The 16,549-nt window shown below is 55.2% G+C and overlaps 1 protein-coding gene and 1 pseudogene across 1 annotated transcript; one reads left to right on the top strand and one right to left on the bottom strand.

Moving 5' to 3' along the window:
• The first annotated feature begins 291 nt into the window (after positions 1–291).
• Positions 292–4,088, top strand: LOC131570196 (class II histocompatibility antigen, B-L beta chain-like; annotated as a pseudogene).
• Positions 4,089–6,196: 2,108 nt separating this feature from the next.
• Positions 6,197–16,162, bottom strand: LOC131570286 (zinc finger protein 239-like). Its single transcript, XM_058822651.1, has 3 exons — positions 16,046–16,162; positions 8,170–8,228; positions 6,197–7,447 (listed from the first exon to the last, which is right to left on the bottom strand). Exon 3 carries the CDS (start codon positions 7,431–7,433, stop codon positions 6,525–6,527), a length of 909 nt encoding a protein of 302 aa, XP_058678634.1. The 5' UTR covers positions 7,434–7,447; positions 8,170–8,228; positions 16,046–16,162; the 3' UTR covers positions 6,197–6,524.
• Positions 16,163–16,549: the final 387 nt, after the last annotated feature.

Raw genomic sequence — 16,549 nt, 5'->3', positions numbered from 1 at the left:
GGCAGCCCTGAGATGCCGCGCACCTGGGCACGCATTGCTGGGCTCACCTGAGCTCCCACCTGCCCAGCGCCCCAAGGTTCCCCCTGCCCAAAAAACCCCCAGCCCGGGGCTGCAGGGTCCCGGAAAGGCCTCAGCCAATGGCAGCGAAGGCAGGAGGCAGCGCAGCCAATGAGAGGTCGGGGCGTTGGATTGCCTCATCGGTTGCCGGGCAGAGCCCGTGGCCGATCGCTGCCCAGAAGCGGCGGCAGCCAATGAGAGCGCGCGGCGCTGCCGAGCCCGCCCTGCTCCGGACTGGCGCTCCCAGCGCAGCGCGGCTGCTTTGGGGCTGCTGCTCCCTGCCCGGCCCCGGCCATGGGGCGAGGGGCGGCAGCTGGGGCCCTGCTGGTGGCACTGGTGGTGCTGGGAGCCCCCCCGGCTGCGGGCGCGGAGCTCTCGGGTGAGCGGGGGGCGGGAGGCGCTGGGACAGGGGGGGAGAAGGGGGAAAAGAGGGGAAGGGAGGCGCCAGGAATGGAGGGGGAGGAGGAGGGGACCCCCAAAGGGAGAGCGGGAGGGGCTGAAGGGTGGGGGGAGGAGAGGGAGGGGTGGGAGAGGGTGAAGAAAGGGGGAAAAGGGGAGGGATGACCCCAAAACTGAGCCCGAGAAGGCCGGAGATTGGGGGATTTATGGGGAAATGGGGCTAGAAAAGTGATTTGGGAGTGGCTGGATGTGGGAGAGGATGTGGAAGGGGAAATGGGGGAAGGGCGGCAAAGAGGAAGCGGCAGCGCGGGCAGGAGCGTCCCGTGGCGGCTGTGGGGCACAGGGGGTGCTGAGTACGGATCCGGGATGGGCCCCGGTGCTCTAGGGGTGATGCTGGGGGGTGCTGAGGGGAGCACATCCCTGAGCTGTGTGCTGCACTCACAGGGGTGTTCCAGTGGATGCATAAGGCCGATTGTCTCTTCATTAACGGCACTGAGAAGGTGAGGTTGGTGGTAAGGTTCATCTACAACCGGGAGCAGTTCGTGACGTTCGACAGCGACGTTGGGCACTTTGTGGGGTTCACCCCCTTAGGGGAGAAGAATGCCAAGAAGTAGAACAGCGACCCGGCTATAATGGTGTTCATGCGGGCTCACGTGGACAGGTGCCGGCACAACTACGAGATTGCTGCCCCGATCACCGTGGAGCGCCGAGGTGAGCGTGGAGTAGAGCGTGTCCCCTTGGTCCCTACCCTCCCAATGACCCTGGAGCCCCTCAAAACCTCCCCAAGAATCTCCCCAGAGCCCTCAGCCCTCCTTGTGCCCATCCCCGGGGCCTCCTGTTCCCCCCATTCCCTCCCAGTGCCTCCCAGGGCTCCCTCCCGCGTCCATTTCAGCCACGCATTAAGCTGACGCTTCCCAGCCAATGAGATCGCGTACCCCTGATGACTCATCTGTTCCTTGGTAGATCCCCAGCGCCGAGTGCCCCGCGCTGGACGCGGCCGCCCAGTGCCGCGCACTTCACTCCCAGTTGCTCCCAGTGCCACCACAGCTCCTCCCAGGCCTTCCCAGTCTCATCCCTGCTCCCCAAGTCAATTCCCAGTCTATTCCCAGTTCCTTCCAGTAGCCCCCAGTCCCTCCCAGTCCATTCCGAGTCCCTCCCACTCTATTCCCAGTTCCCTTCCAGCCCATCCCAGCCCTCCCCTCTCTCTCCCAGGGTCCCCCAGCTGATCCCAGTGTGTTCCCGCTTTCTCTTTCTTTGTCTCTCCCAGTGCCCCCCAGCGTGTCCATCTCGCTGATGCCTCCGTCGAGCTCCCAGCCCGGCCCCGGCCGCCTGCTCTGTTCCGTGATGGATTTCTACCCTGCTGCCATCCAGGTGAGGTGGTTCCAGGGCCAGCAGGAGCTCTCGGAGCACGTGGTGGCCACCGACGTGGTCCCCAACGGGCACTGGACCTACCAGCTGCTGGTGCTGCTGGAAACCCACCCCCGGCGCGGGCTCAGCTACAGCTGCCAGGTGGAGCACGTCAGCCTGGAGCAGCCCCTGAGGCGGCACTGGGGTACGGGGGAGCCCCTGGGGGCGCTGGCAGAGCCGCTGGGCTGTGCTGGGAGCCACTGGGAGGGAGCTGGAGAGAGCCGGGCTGGAAGTGGGAGAGGGGCTGGGGCCTGGGCAAGGGCTGGGCAGGGGTTTGGGGGATGCTGGGGAGGGTGGGATGGGCTTGGGGGGGTCCTGGTGGGCACTGGGAGGGAGTTTGGGGGTGCTGGGTGTGACTGGGAGGGATCGCAGTGAGCCCGGAGGGGCTGGAAGGAGATCGGCGATGGCAAAGCGGGGCTCGCCATGAGCTCGGTGGTGCTGAGCACAGACTGGGAGGGCTCTGGCTGAGTCCTGCTTGGGCTGCCAAGGGACTGCGAGAGGCTTTGGGGGTCCTGGGGCGCTGGGGGCACCTGGGAGGGGGCTGTGGGATGCTGAGAGGGACGGGAGGGGCTTTGATGGCTCCTGGCCAGGACAAAAAGGGATCAGAGGGAGGTTTCAGGGGGTCCTGGCTGGGCTGGGGGCCACAGGGAGGGTGCTGGGAGGGGCTCAGGGTGTCGGTGAGAGGTTTTGGGGGTGCTGAGCCCTGCGGACACCCCAGAGATGCCGCCGGACGCTGCCTGCAGCAAGATGCTGACGGGCATCGGGAGGTTCGTCTTGGGCTCGGTCTTCCTGGCGCTGGGGCTCGGCTTCTCCCTGCGCAAGAAGGTCAGGGCGGGTGCCAGGGGTGGCGTTCCCGCCGTGGCGGAGCGTGTGCCTCGCCGTTTATCCATCCTCCCAGAGCTGCAGCCCCCCCCGGCCCCGTCAGCATCTCCCCCTCCCCACATCCTGCACTGAGCAGGGAGGGAGAGCTCAACCCTTGTTAGGAATATCTAATTAATTTAAAATAACTAATACTTTTTAATTTTAATAAAATGTTATTTTATTTATGAAAACATCATATAACTTAAATTTATATAATTTAAAAAATAATTTTATATTTTTGAGAGAGTCGGTTCCGAATTTTCCCTCATCTGCCTCAGGATCGTCATTTGGGGACCACTAAGAAAAGACCGCCCCTGTCTTAAATCTCTGGCTCCAAAGGAGAAAGTCACATGCCAACAACGCCCTAGATCTGAGAGCGTTGCTAAGCCATTGTTCTCACACGTGTTGTTTGCTGTGTGCTACACTGAGCCCGAGGAGAAGAAGAAGGGGGTATCGCAGACATTTCTTCACAGATATCCTTTCTTTTGGATTTCTGCGTCTTCTGGAGGCCAGAGGCCTCAGAAGAGAAGGTAAACAATTATTATCAGATGCTGTGGAATGCAACAGGGGTTTCTTGTTTGGCTCATGCTTCTTGTTTATAATTAAGGGCCAATCACATAATGCAAGCCGGGGACCGAGTCCTTGGGCACAACTTTGTTATAGATTCTTTCTATCTATTCTTAGCTTAGCTTAGCAGCTCTGCAACCTCTCTCTTTATTCTTATTAGTATAGTTATAATGTATTATATATTATATATCAATAAATTCAGCCTTCTGATCTAGAAACAAGATTCACCATCTCTCTCTCACCAGCAGCGACCCACTCAGGACACTGTAATAAGGGGGCACCGTGCCCTTTGTGCAACAACAGCCTTGGGAGCTGTCCCACGTCTCGGCCTGGCTGGACTTCTCCTGAGTTTCAGGTGGTCCCCCCACAGAAGACCCTCACCTGTTTTACAACCACCGGGATAGACAGACTGAGATGGAAGGAGCCTCTGCATCAAGGACTGAGACATGGAACCCCCATGTGAAAAGGCTCCTCTGCTCCTTCCAAGGACCGGGACTGAAACCCCCAGCCCGGGGCAGGTGTGTGGGGGAGGCAAGCTGACCAAAGCGAGATATTTGCCTGCAGGTTGTGACCCCTGCACCAAGAAGACAATGGCTCTCGGTTACTGCTGAGAGCATGGACAACCTGTTACATCTATTCCTTATTGTATCTGTTTCCCCATCCTCACAATTTCCAATAGAGTTATCATAATAAAAACCTCTGAGTTAGCGAGAGACTTCGAGATCTCCCCGACGCAACAGGCGGATCCTCGACTGGACTGGACCAAAGGACTTTGTCTCTACGTTTGGCAGCCCTAATCCCTCTCTTCCTCTGTCTTTTTCTCTCCCTTAATCCCTCTATCGCATTTTGCTGTGCTCATTCAATAAAGGTGCATTTGTTTCGATTATCATTGCAAACCCCCTTGTACCGTGTCAGTTCTCTTTGTACCCTGAGATCAAATCCATGAACCATCACGAAACCCGTCCGTGAGAACGGATCGTGACACCTCCCGAGGACCTCTCCCCAAATTCCCCCCATAGCCCCCCCAGACCCTGCTAAAACCCCCTCAAGTTCCCCCCAGACCCTCCCCAAATCCCCCCCAAATATCCTCAAGAGCCCTCCCCAAATTCCCCTCACGACCCCTCCCGGACCCCTCACCTGTCCCTGCACCTCCTCAGCAGCTCCCGGAGCCCCCCGTCCTCTCCCAGCGCCTCCCCCGCTCTCTCCAGCGCCTCCCGCAGGACCTGCCCGAGCCCGGGGCGGCTCCCGGGGGTCCCTGAGGGGGTCCCGTGGGGGGGAGGGAATAGGGGGCGCCCGCTCCATGCCCGGCCCCGGGGTCAGGGGGCGCTGCTTTGGGCTCGGCTCCGATTGGCTGGAGACACGCGGGGAGGGCGGGAGTTGCTGAGGGGAGATGCCCGGTGAGTGGTTGGTTTGATAGAGGGCGCGGTGATTGACAGGAGAGGGGCGAGGAAGGCGGGCTTTGCCGAGGGGAGGCGCGCGGTGATTGGTTGGTTCAGCTGGAGAGAGGCGGGAGTAGGTGAGGGGAGACCTGCAGTGATTGGTTGATTCGGCGTGCGAGAGGCGGGCAGTGGGGAGGCATGCGGTGATTGGTTGGATCCGCGCACGGGAAGGCCGGTGTTCCTGAGGGAATACCTGCGGTGATTGGTTGGTTTGGGGTGGGGTGCGCCACGATTGGTTAGTGTGAGAGATGAAGCGTGGTGATTGGATGGTTTGGGGTGGGGTGCGCTGCTATTGGCTGGCAAAACTCTGGGATTTTTAAAGGACTTTCCCGGTTTTTTGGGGAAAAACTCTCAGATTTTTAAGGAAAAATTCCTTAAAAATCCAAAGGATCTTTGCAGGAGAAACATTCCCGGGTTTTTTGACCCCACATGACCCCAAAAAACCTAAATAACCCCAAAACACTCGAAATAAAACCCAAAGAACCCCCAAAAAACTCCAAATACCTGAAAATGCCCCAAATAACCCCAAACAAATCCAAATAACCCAGAAAAAAACAAACAAAAAAATCCAAATTAAACTCAAAGACTCCCAAGTGATTTCAAGTACACCGAAAAAAATCCCACATACACCAACATAACTCCCAAGAACCCCAAATAATTCCAAATAAGCCCAAATAAACACAAACAAACCCAAATACTTCCAAATAAACACAAATAATTCCAAATAACCCCAAATAAACAGAAATAAACCAAGTAAAACCCAAGAAAAACCCTAAAGAGTCCATGAATAACCCCAAACAAACCCTAAATAAACCCAAATAAACCTCAAGAAACCCCAGTTCCTCCGGTCCCCACCCCAAAAATTATCCCGACCAATCACAACATGAGGCACTGATGACGATCCAGTTGCTGGGCTCAAACTCAGAGCACTGGCCCCATCCAGCGATTTTCAGCCAATCAGCGCCCGGCCCGACTCTGACTCATCACTTGCCGGGCACAGACCAAGGCCTCCCACTGCAGTAAATACTCAGAGACCGCGCAGGGTAATTTCCAGCCAATCAAAGCGTGTCTCGCTGATGACTCATCAGTTGCCAGGAGCGGAATTTGGGGGGGGGGGGGGGGAAGGTGACCCTGGGGATGGGCTGGGGACCCCAAATTATTCCAAAATGGGGTCAGGACCCAAAAAAGGAGCAGGACGGGCCTGGAGCACCCAAAACCAAACACAGGGGAGGGGATTGGGGGAACAACTGGAAAGGAGACAGCGGGGAAAAGAGAGTCGGGACCCAAAAATTGAGCTGGGAGGGGAATGGGACCCCCAAATTTACCTCGGAGGGGGATGGGACGCCCAAACCCAAAGACAGGGCAAAGGCAGAGCCGTGGAGTTTTTATAGGATATCCCAAGGGTGGAATTGGGGTTGGGGTCAGGGGAGGAGTTCTTAGCAATACAAGAAGGGTGAGATCAAATTCCTGCCTCTTAGCAACAGCAGCACTCCACACAGAACCTGTCCCCAAATCCTAAATTCCCTCTAAAACAACTGAGAAATTATGCAACGTCAGATATATTCGATCAATTTCCTTCATTTAATCCAGTTTTGGGTGTTTTTAAAGGATGAAGGTGAAGCAGAGGAAAATTAAGGCCAAACCAAAAGGAGAAGCAGCCAGGTGTGTTCTCAACATGGATCACAGGGAATGGGAGTCACCAGGGCTGTGCCCAAAGTGCCTCCTCCAGTGGGGGATGGAGCTGGAGCAGCGCACGAAGCTCTGCCCGCACTCGGGGCACTCGCAGGGCTTCCCTTAGTAGTGCCTCCGTTGGTGTTGGGTCAAGCTAGAGCTGCTGGAGAAGCTCTTCCCACACTGGGGACACTCGTAGGGCCTCTCCCTAGTGTGGATGCGCCGGTGGGTGACAAGGTTGGAGTTGTGCTTGAATCCCTTCCCGCAGTCGAGGCAGCGGAAGGGCCTCTCCTCTGTGTGAATCCGATAGTGCAGCAGGAGACAGGAGCTGGTCGGAAACCTCTTCCTGCATTTATCACACTCGTAGGGCCTCTCCCCTGTGTGGATGTGCCGATGGGTGATGAGGGAGGAGCTGTGCTTGAATCCCTTCCCGCAGTCCGGGCATTGGAAGGGCCTCTCCTCCCTGTGAATCCGATAGTGCTGGAGTAGATGGGAGCTGGTCTTAAACCTCTTCCCACACTTGGAACACTCATAGGGCCTCTCCCCAGTGTGGGTCCTCTGGTGCGTGACCAGGGTGGAGCTCAGACTGAAGCACATCCCACACTCAGAACACTTGTACGGCCTCTCCCCAGTGTGGATCCTCTGGTGCGTGGTCAGATTGCCACTCACGCTGAAGCTCTTCCCACACTCCCCACACTCGTAGGGCCGTTCCCCAGTGTGGGTCCTCTGGTGCCTGATCAGGTCGCCTTTCCACCTGAAGCTCTTCCCACACTCCACGCATGTGTGGGGCTTCTCCCCACCAGGGAGCTGCTCATGGAGCACCAGCTCTGAGCTCTGGCTCCGTCTCCGGCCGCCTTCCCGGCCCAGGCTGGCTCTTTCCCCCTCAGATCCCCGCTGGCTGCGTTTGCAGCCCCTCCTCGTGCGGCATCTCCGGGGCTTTTCCTCCCTGTTGGCTTCCTGCGCCGTGGAGCCGCTCAAAACGGCCTCTTCCACCAGGTTCTGCCGCGGGCATTTGTCCTCCCTGCTCTCCATGCTCAGCTCCTGCTCTGGGGGAGGAAGGACAAGGACAGGATGGGATTTGCCTCCGTGCCACAAGCAAGGGCAAGGAGATCCCCCCAGGCCTGAGCTGCAGCCGGGGCCGTGCTGGGCTGGGAGATGGAGCAGCACAGAGGGGAAAGGGGCACTCATCGCCAGCTCGGGGCTGTGCACAAATCACAAACAGGACTGGACTGCTGGGAATGCGTCCTGAGCTATGTGATTTTCCAACATCTGTCTCATTACTTGGTTATGACAATGGCAAAATGTCAGCAGCTCATATCACAAGTAGCAGAAAAAGAACTTCACATTAAAATTTACTTTAAAAGGTTTTTGACCAATCATACAAAGCAAAAGCATATTGACATTAGTTCTATCCAAGCACTATAAGCACATTGACAGTTAAAACAATGCTTGCTTATTTCAAATACAATACCTGCTTGTAAGCCTTAAAACACAATGCACAGAGCTCCATTATTAATCTTGGGACTTCCCAACATCTTGCTAGATACACTTTTCCGCAGGTCAGGGAGTTATTCTAGATAAGCGTTGATGCACACAGACCATTGTTCTATTTCTCCTTAATTTCTACTTCTTATATAATTATTCTGCTGACCAATCTATTGGCTGCTGCAAAGCTCAAATCAGTTCTAATGTCTCTGAGGCTTGTCTTTTGCAGCTTTCCCAAAACCCTCTGATTTTAAGAATCCAGAGACACTGACTTCCTCCTCACCTTCCTCAGTGTCCCAGGCATCTTCCTCGCAGCCTCCAAGAAGTTGGCAAAGGGAAATCCTGGTTTGGGGAATAAAAGGGATGAGAATGTTGAGTTTGAAGTTCCCTCTGCCCGAGTCCATCTCTACAAGCCACTGGCCATCTAGGCTCCAGAAAAACCTCCCAAACACCAAGATTCAGCCCTGAAAAAGCCTCCCAGGAGTTCCCCGTCCCTGGTTCCTCCCCTCTGCTTTTCAGGGGTTCCCCCCTGTCCCAGCTGCTCGGGGGTCACGCTTGGATTGGGGGTCCCCCTTGTGCCTGGTGCCCGCCCTCCCCAGGCTGCTGGCAGTCCCAGCAATGCCAAAAGCTTCCCCTGCTTCACTCTCCCCATTTCGGGATGCCGGGGCTGTTTGGGCTCCCAGGCTCCCTTCTCCCCTCATTCTCTGCTCTGGCCTGCAGTGGCTCCAAGGAGTCCCCCCTGCCCCTCTCCAGGCTCTTGAGGCTCCCGCCAATGGCGGCGCTCCCCCCTCTCTGGGCTCCCCCCTTTGGGCTCCTGGGGGACACAGGGCTCTGCTCCTCCAGGCTGCCTCTGCCGGCAGCTGCCACTGCCACCCCCCGATGTCCCCCCAAGGGGCCTTTTCCGCTCAGCCTTGGACTTCTTCATTCTCTAAACATCCCCCCAAAAACCCCAACCCAGGGACCCTCCGGGATATCCGGGCCGAGCTCCCTCTCTCCGCTCATGGGTGCGATGGGGGGCGATGATCCCACAGGTGGGGGCTGCGAATTCAGGCAGGGATGGACAGCGTGGCTCCCTCAGCTCAGCCTCCATCTGCCTTTGTCCCTCCTCTTCATCCCGCTCCTCCCCTTCCTTCCCCCCTCCTTCTCTGTCTTATTTCCACCTCCTTCGCCTCTACCATCCTTGCTCTTCCGTATCTTCTCCTCTTCCACCTCCCTAACCCCACCTCCTCCTCCTCCGTCCATTGCTGCTCTCTCTCCACCTCCACCGCTTCTCTTCCATCCCTTCTCCCCCTGCTCCTCCTCCCTAACCCCACCTCCTCCTCCCCCTTCATCCCTGCCCTTCCCTCCCTCCTCCTCCTCCCCCAGCAGCAGCCACACCCTCGGTGCCCTGTTCCTGCAGCCCTCGCAGCCGCGGCAGGAGCGGGGATGGAGCCGGGACAGGTCGGGATGGGCAGCGCGGGGCTCTCGGCTGCTCCCAGCCACTGCGGGTGGGGGGAACCCGGCCCGGGCCAAAGGAGAGGCAAACTGGGCAAACTGGGGAACATCACAACTAAGGATGCAGTAGAAGATGGAGATAAAAGAGTTACGTTAATAATAACTCCAAAGGAGGAAAAGCTGGAAATTCCAAAGTTTAGGGAAGCTGAGAAAAAAGAATTAAACAAGATAGGAAGTGAAAAAGATAAACCAGGGAAATGGAAACTTCTCGATGGAAGACAATTTCATAATAAAATGTGCTTACTAGGAAAATATTAGAAGACTTGCATCAGAAAACCCACTGGGGTACTCAAGCTTTGTGTGATCATTTTTAAGGGAGTATGGGTGCACTGGGATTTTTGGAGTAGCAAAGCAAGTACCTGAGAGATGTTTAATTTTCCAAAGGAGAAATAAAAAGGTGAAGAGAAAAACAACATTTGGAGGTCATGAGTTAGCTGGTTGACCATTTCAAAGTTTCCATGCAGAAGTTTAGATTTGTAAGGCTCTGGATATATTTGTAAAAAAAACCCTTTTAATCTAGAAGAAAGACAATATGCCACATGTTAGACAGGAGATTTTAGGAGAATAAAAATATTTAAAGTATGAGAAACACTTGAGAAAAAACTAGAAAAGAAAAAGGGGAAATGAAAGGGAGAGGAACGAGGAAAAACCATAAAGAGAGTGGGATCCTCTGCAGGTCTTGCCCCCTCCGTTCGCGGCCCAGGCGCCTGTCCCAGGTCCCGGCTCGCTGCCTGCCTCAGCTCCGCCTGCCCCGGTTTCCATCCCAGGTGTGGCCTCACTGCCCAGGGCAGCTCCACCTGCCCCGGCGCTGTCGCTCAATTTGTGTGCCCTGCTCCCACTGCCTGGCCCGCGGCCGCTCTGCCGGCCATGCTGGGGAAGATGGGGGTTGCTCTGTCCTGCCGCCTGCTCCGAGGTCACCGCGCCCACCGCACCCAGGGGGGTCCCAGCCATCCCATCCCCGGCTGCCCTGCCCGTGCCACCTGCGCTGGGCACCGCCGCTGCTGCTGGGCTCTCCCACCTGCCTTTGCTCTGCCGGCAGCTGCCGGATCAGCCGCCACCAGCCATGTGGGGGCTACCCACGCTCCGCCTCAGGCTCCACAGGAAGATCCCCCTCTGCTGATTCCGGCAGCAGACCCTGCCCACACTCCCACCGAGCCTCGGCGGGATATCCTCCCCTGACCCTGTCCTGCTCTGAGTTACGGCCCCTTGGTAACCACAGCTCCAGCAGACCAGGGAAACTCTCTCCACAGGAAGCACCTTATCGAAACACTAGGAGCTCAGTTAAAAAGCAGCCCTCTCCAAATTCTTTCTCAAAACACAGGAGAAAGGCTATAGAAGGTAAAAAAGTGAAAGAGTTAGATGAAGGGATTGCTCTATTCCCGTTCAGAGAGGTTCCCATGGGAGGGATGCGCTGCCCCGCCCCGCAGGAGCCACCAGCGCCCCTGCCGGCCGTGCCGGAACTGCACCCAAGGGCAAAGCGCCGCAGCCCAAAGGCCGGGACTGGGTCCGGGCTCTGTTTGCTGTCAGTGCCGCAGCTGTTGGTGTTTGTTTGCTTTATTATACACACTAGTAAAGAACTGGTATTCCTATTCCCATGTCTTTGCCTTAGAGTCCCTTGATTTCACTATTCTAAATATTAAGATGGAGGCGGTCTGCATTTTCCATTCCAAGAGAGGCTTTTTCTGCCTTCCCCAGCAGACACCTCTCTTGTAAAGCAAGACAAGCACCCACAGGCACTGAGGGGGGCTGCAGAAGGGGCACAAGAAGGCCCTGCAGCACTTGGGCACAAAGGCACCGCAGGTGAATGCAAGAAGGGAGCAGCAAAAGGCCAAGCTGAAGGCAAAGGCCAGGGCACAGCTCCTACAGCCCCTGAGGGATCAACCCCAGGGCCCAAGGGGGCCCCAGCACCCAGGGCACGGCTCGGCCACAAGCACCTGGCAGAGGCATTGCCCTCCTCGGCAGGGGAGAGCCCACCCAAACAGCCCCTGGCAAGGAACCAGGGCTCCAGCTGCAGGGCACAAGGACACTGCAAGCACAGACAGCAGCACCCTCAGGACCAGCAAGTCCACCCCTTGATGGACATGGATTGGCAGGGCTGTCACAGCTCCCATCACACCAGGGACCCTCCACACTGCAGCCCTTGAGAACATTCAGGGTGGGTCTGCATTGAGAGGAGGCATTTCCTGATGGACACAGGGGCCTCTCAATCCACTCTGAATCTTAGACCTAGGGGGAAAATAGTAAAGGAATGTTTTATTTTTTAAGGGAATGAGTGGGAAAGATGAGCAGGTATGATTTGTTCAACCACTATTAGAAGCTGTGGGGGATAGATCAGAAATAAATGAATTGCTTTTTCTTCCTCCTGTGATTGTAATTAACTAGGAAGGAATTTGTGAGCTGGGTTTTAATACTGCAAAAGGGATACAGAGGTCAGTTCTGTTCTACCTTTGTGCCAAAATCTGACAAGGCCCATGCTGAAGTGTACCCCAAAGTGTGGGCAGCCCCAGGAAAAGAGGGAAAATTAGATATGGAGCCTCTACAAATTACTTTAAAGCAACCAGGACAAGCAATACCCTGTTCCAAGAGAGGGAAGGAAGGGCTCACAGCCTGGTATTGAGTCCCTGTTAAAGGCAGGGCGTTTGGAGCCAGGGATGTCTCCCTACAACACTCCTATCCTGCCAGTCAACAAACTGGATGGATGGACAGGAGGAGGAAACACACCATTTTCAAGTGTCAAAATGAAGATTAACTGAGGCTGCTGGCCTGGCACTTCCAGACAGGGAAAATGAATTTTAATTATAGGTGGATATTAAACAGGGTCTTGCCAAACGTGTTCTAGAGCTAAAATATTTGACCCTATATAGGACCTCTTATACTTCAAGTCTGGCATCAAGTTAAAGCTCTGACAACCTAAAAAGCCTCTAAACGGATGAGCAGGGCTCGGTTATTACAGTATGAAACTTGTTCAATGGCACAGGAAGATTTAGAACTGAGGACAGGGCAAGGGTTTAACCCAGCCTCCTGTTTGAACAGCCTGGAGAGGGGCTGGCAAGGAACCCAGGCCTGCACTCAAGGGACAGAGCTCCAGACACAGGCTGGAACAGATTGATGATGGGACATTCCCTGGCCTGAGGGAGAAAATGTGTTTGTGGATGGCTCTGCAAGGGCAGCAGAAGGGAAAAAAGCTACAAGACAGGCTGTTATTAAGGAAGGGGAATCAGACACAGCACAGGTCACCGCCCCATGCTCAGCTCAACCCGCACAGCTGTGGGTGCTTGTGAGAGCCTGGAACTGAAATGCCCTGAGCAGGAAGGCTTCAATATCTTCTGCTGACACCATGGCACCTAACAGGGGGGCAAAAGCAATTCTCACTGCTTCAGCAACCACTGGAGCAGATATCAAGGGATATTCTCCCACAGGAAGCTGGGCTGGCACAGAGCCTGCCCTGACACTTTGCTGCTGCCAACACCCAGCCAGGACATCGGCTCCTGCCCAAGGAGTGCAAAGCAGCACCACTGGTGGCCAAGGGGCCCATGCCAAGTGTCCCTGAGGCCAGAAACAGCCGCCAGAACAGCTCAACACGGGGGGACCCCTCAGCCTGGCCTCAAGGGCTCTGGAGCCCTGGAGATTTGCACTTCCCGCCCGCAGCAGGAGGATGGGAGGCCGCCCCTGAGCCTGCCCTGAAGGCAACGCAGCAGCAGCCAGGGCTCCACAGCGGGCCAAGCCCCTGCGCCTGCCCACAGATCCTCGCCTGGAATCCTCTGCAATCCTGGCCACCCTCCTCTGCCATCTCCAGCCCCTGGGGCCAAGCCTTGCTGCCACTGCTGCAGCTTCTGTGCTGGCTGGGCCTGCACTGCCACAGCTGCTGGGGAACACCACGGCACAATTCCACTCTGGGGCTCACTGACACCCACACTCTGGGCTGCCTGCCATTGCACTGCTGCAAAATGTACCGAGTTTATTTCTTTTAAATCTTATTTCTCTGCTCAGAAGGGTCTCTCTAGTCAAAGGTTTGCCTTGGGGAAAGGAATTTTAAAGGTTTTATTTAAGGGCTGCTATACCACTCAATGGAGATGAGTTTAACATCCCAACAGACTGGGAATAGCTCAAAAGACACCCACAGAGATAAGGACCAGCATCCAAACATCAACATTGCCCAGCAGCAAACAGCAACCAACAGCTACCCCAGGCACTGCCCCCGGCAGAGCTGGAGACACCTGGGCTGGAAAAGGCTGAGAAGGAAATCCAGGAGTGTGGAGACCGAATTCACATCAGAGGGGAAGAAATCCGGATCCAACAGGAAACCAAATACTAAAACCTTACACAACTTGGAAGCAATGAATATTAAAGCAGTGGATTTAGAATGGTTCCGACTACATAAAGTTGAGGAAAAATCTAGTAAAATTCACATGGCATGGAATGATTTTCTCTGCACAGCCGGGCTATTTGTGAAAGAAATTATTTCTGTTGCACATCCAGGTCAGAACCAAGGAATGCCTTGACTCTCTAACACTAAAGAGATTCTTGGAGAGTTTTTGTTTTCCCGGCAGTTTCAGTGATAAGACAACAAAATGATAATAACTTTTTATAATACTTCCCACTTTATATTGTCAGGTGTGTTTTGGACAGAAGTGTAAGAATCAATTTTTGGTCTGGGTTTTTCCAAGTTCTCCTTTATGGTGCATTTGTAGAACTGAAGAGCTTTAACCGTAATACTTTGAACTCGTAAATAGTTAATACTTTTATTTAAAACACAGCAGATTCTTGGGGGGCCACATGTGACTCACCAGATGGCTGCCCTGGAAGAGAAGCTCCATTCCAGGCAGCCTCCAGAGGAGCTTTAGAAATGCAAATGAACACTGCTGGGCAAAGTGTGGACAATGCACCTGGGTCTCTTGCCCGGGGCAGGAATTGGGCTGATTCCCTCTGCCCCTCACCCCAAGCTCTGCCTGCTTGCACTGATGGAATTTGCACAGCTCAAGACAGAGCCCAGGGGGAGGATATCTGACCCTGCAACAGAAACGGGGGAAGCTGCAAAAGGAAACAGCAAATTGAGAATGTTGGGAAAACTTCACTATAAATAAGGGGGGAGGAATCATCCCTCTGCCCACTCCAACATGTGCTGTCACTGTCTAAGTTATATAGGTTATATTAGAGCACTGGGGATTTTTTGCTACCACAAATTCAGGGAAATAAGTTGTGATTAGAACTATTGGCTGATTTAATTAGAGCAAAGCAGTCAACTGATGTAGCCCTGGCTAGAGAGAGCAGCCAAAATTGGGGAAAAGATGAGTGGCCAGCAGAACAAATCCTATAACACCATGGACCAGGCCCTGGGAACCCGAACCAATTCATATCAGGAGCCACAGAACCCATTTCTCATTTCAATGGCATCATTAGATTACAAGCTGTCCTCGGAATAACCAACCAGACAGCTCCAGCTCCTGACATTCCTGCTGACAACCCACTGAAATGAGGAACACAACACTTAACCATGGGATGGGATCAGATCATCTGTTAGCAGAAAAAAGAGGAATTTGTGGAAAATTAAATGACTCAAACTGCTGTTGGCAAATAGATGACAAAGGAAAAGTGGTGAAACAGATAACAAAAGAAACAAGAAAGCAGCTCATGTATTGGTCCAAACATGGAAAGGATGGGAATGGGACACGGTTTTGTGGCTCCCTGGCAGACCCTGGGTTAAACGAATGCTGTTTCTCCTCTGATGTGCTACAGCAACTCTCATCTTTTTACCATGCTCCACACCTTGAGAGTGGAGCTCATTCAGTAGCAGAGTGAGGGGATGCAGGTGGCAGCCAGGCCTCCGATCCAGAAACGGCTACAGAAGGACAGGGAATGAGGGCACTGAGAATAATCCCAAAACCAAGGAAGACTCAGTAAGGAAAAAAGAGAAGAAAAACTGAAAATAAAAAGAAAATATAATTAAAAAGAAAAAACATTCACTGAGTGAATCTGCCTGGAGATTGGGTCAGGGACTCATAGATAAGGAAGGGAGAAACCATCAGTTTCAACAAATGTTACTAATTAACAGGGACTGCTGCTCACAGAAAGTCCCGCTAAAATTCCTAAACTTCAGGAATTTTGTTCTTCACGAGAAGAACAAAGACTTTACAGAGCCATGAAAAACAACTGTTATACGAAAGTGGGGATGCACATTAACGAGGACATGCAGTAACCGGATCGGGAAGTCTGAATCTTCCAAGTACCTCAGCCAGTGGGCAAAGGGAGATGAGCCGGGAAAATGAGGATACAAAGGAGGCTGAGAACTACAACAATGGCAGAGAGAGCACGGCAAATGCCTCACGGCCTCTCCCTCTGCTCAGCAATAAAGTCACTTTTACAGGACTCCTCTGTCTCCTCTGCGCACAGAAACCTCCGGCCACGGCAATTTCCCCGCACAGCCCCGGGCACGGGACAGCCCCCTCTGTCCCAGCCACAGCAACCGGGCCGAGCCAGCGCTGCTCCGCCAGCGGCTCCTGCCGAGGCAGCGGCCGCAAGGAGACCGCGGGCAGCCGCTCCCGCAGCGCCCTCACGCCAGCGGCAACACGCGCCGGACACGGCACAACGAACCCGCCCGAGCCGCCTGCCGCCCCCGAGGCCCGCAGCCAGCCCCGAGCCCCCGCACAACCCAGCGCGGCTCCCACCTGCGCTGCGGCCGCCTCCGAGCTCCGCCGCCGCCTCACCGCGCTCCGGCCGCTGCCGCCGCTCACGGCACCGCACACACGCTCCCACAATGGCGCCGCTGCCCAGCCACGGCCGCCCTAAGCCCGCCACCGGGGCCCTGCTCCGCCCCGCTCCCACCAATCAGCGCGCCACAACCACGACTGACGGCACCATCGCCCAATCCCAGCCAGGGGCGGGCTCTGCACACGGCACAGCCTCGCCCCGCGCTCTCAGGGCGCCCCGGGCTGCGTGAGGGCAGAGCCGGAGCTGAGGAACAGCCCTGGAACGGGCCCGGGCCCGAGGGAGATTGAGCTGAAAACACAAACTTCTCCGCAGCTCCCGCCACGGCTTTCTCGGCACTGCGGCTCCGGTGGCTCCGGCTCAGCGGGAAGCCCTGGAGCCTCACTTCTCCTACCCCTAATTAGGAGCATCAGTGCATCGCTTTGATTTCCCCCAAAAAGAGAAAACCACCCCAAACCCTGTGG

The sequence above is a fragment of the Ammospiza caudacuta genome, chromosome 33, assembly GCF_027887145.1.
Source record: "Ammospiza caudacuta isolate bAmmCau1 chromosome 33, bAmmCau1.pri, whole genome shotgun sequence".
In the NCBI taxonomy this organism is placed as follows: domain Eukaryota; kingdom Metazoa; phylum Chordata; class Aves; order Passeriformes; family Passerellidae; genus Ammospiza; species Ammospiza caudacuta.
This window is presented reverse-complemented; position numbering and strand designations above follow the sequence as displayed.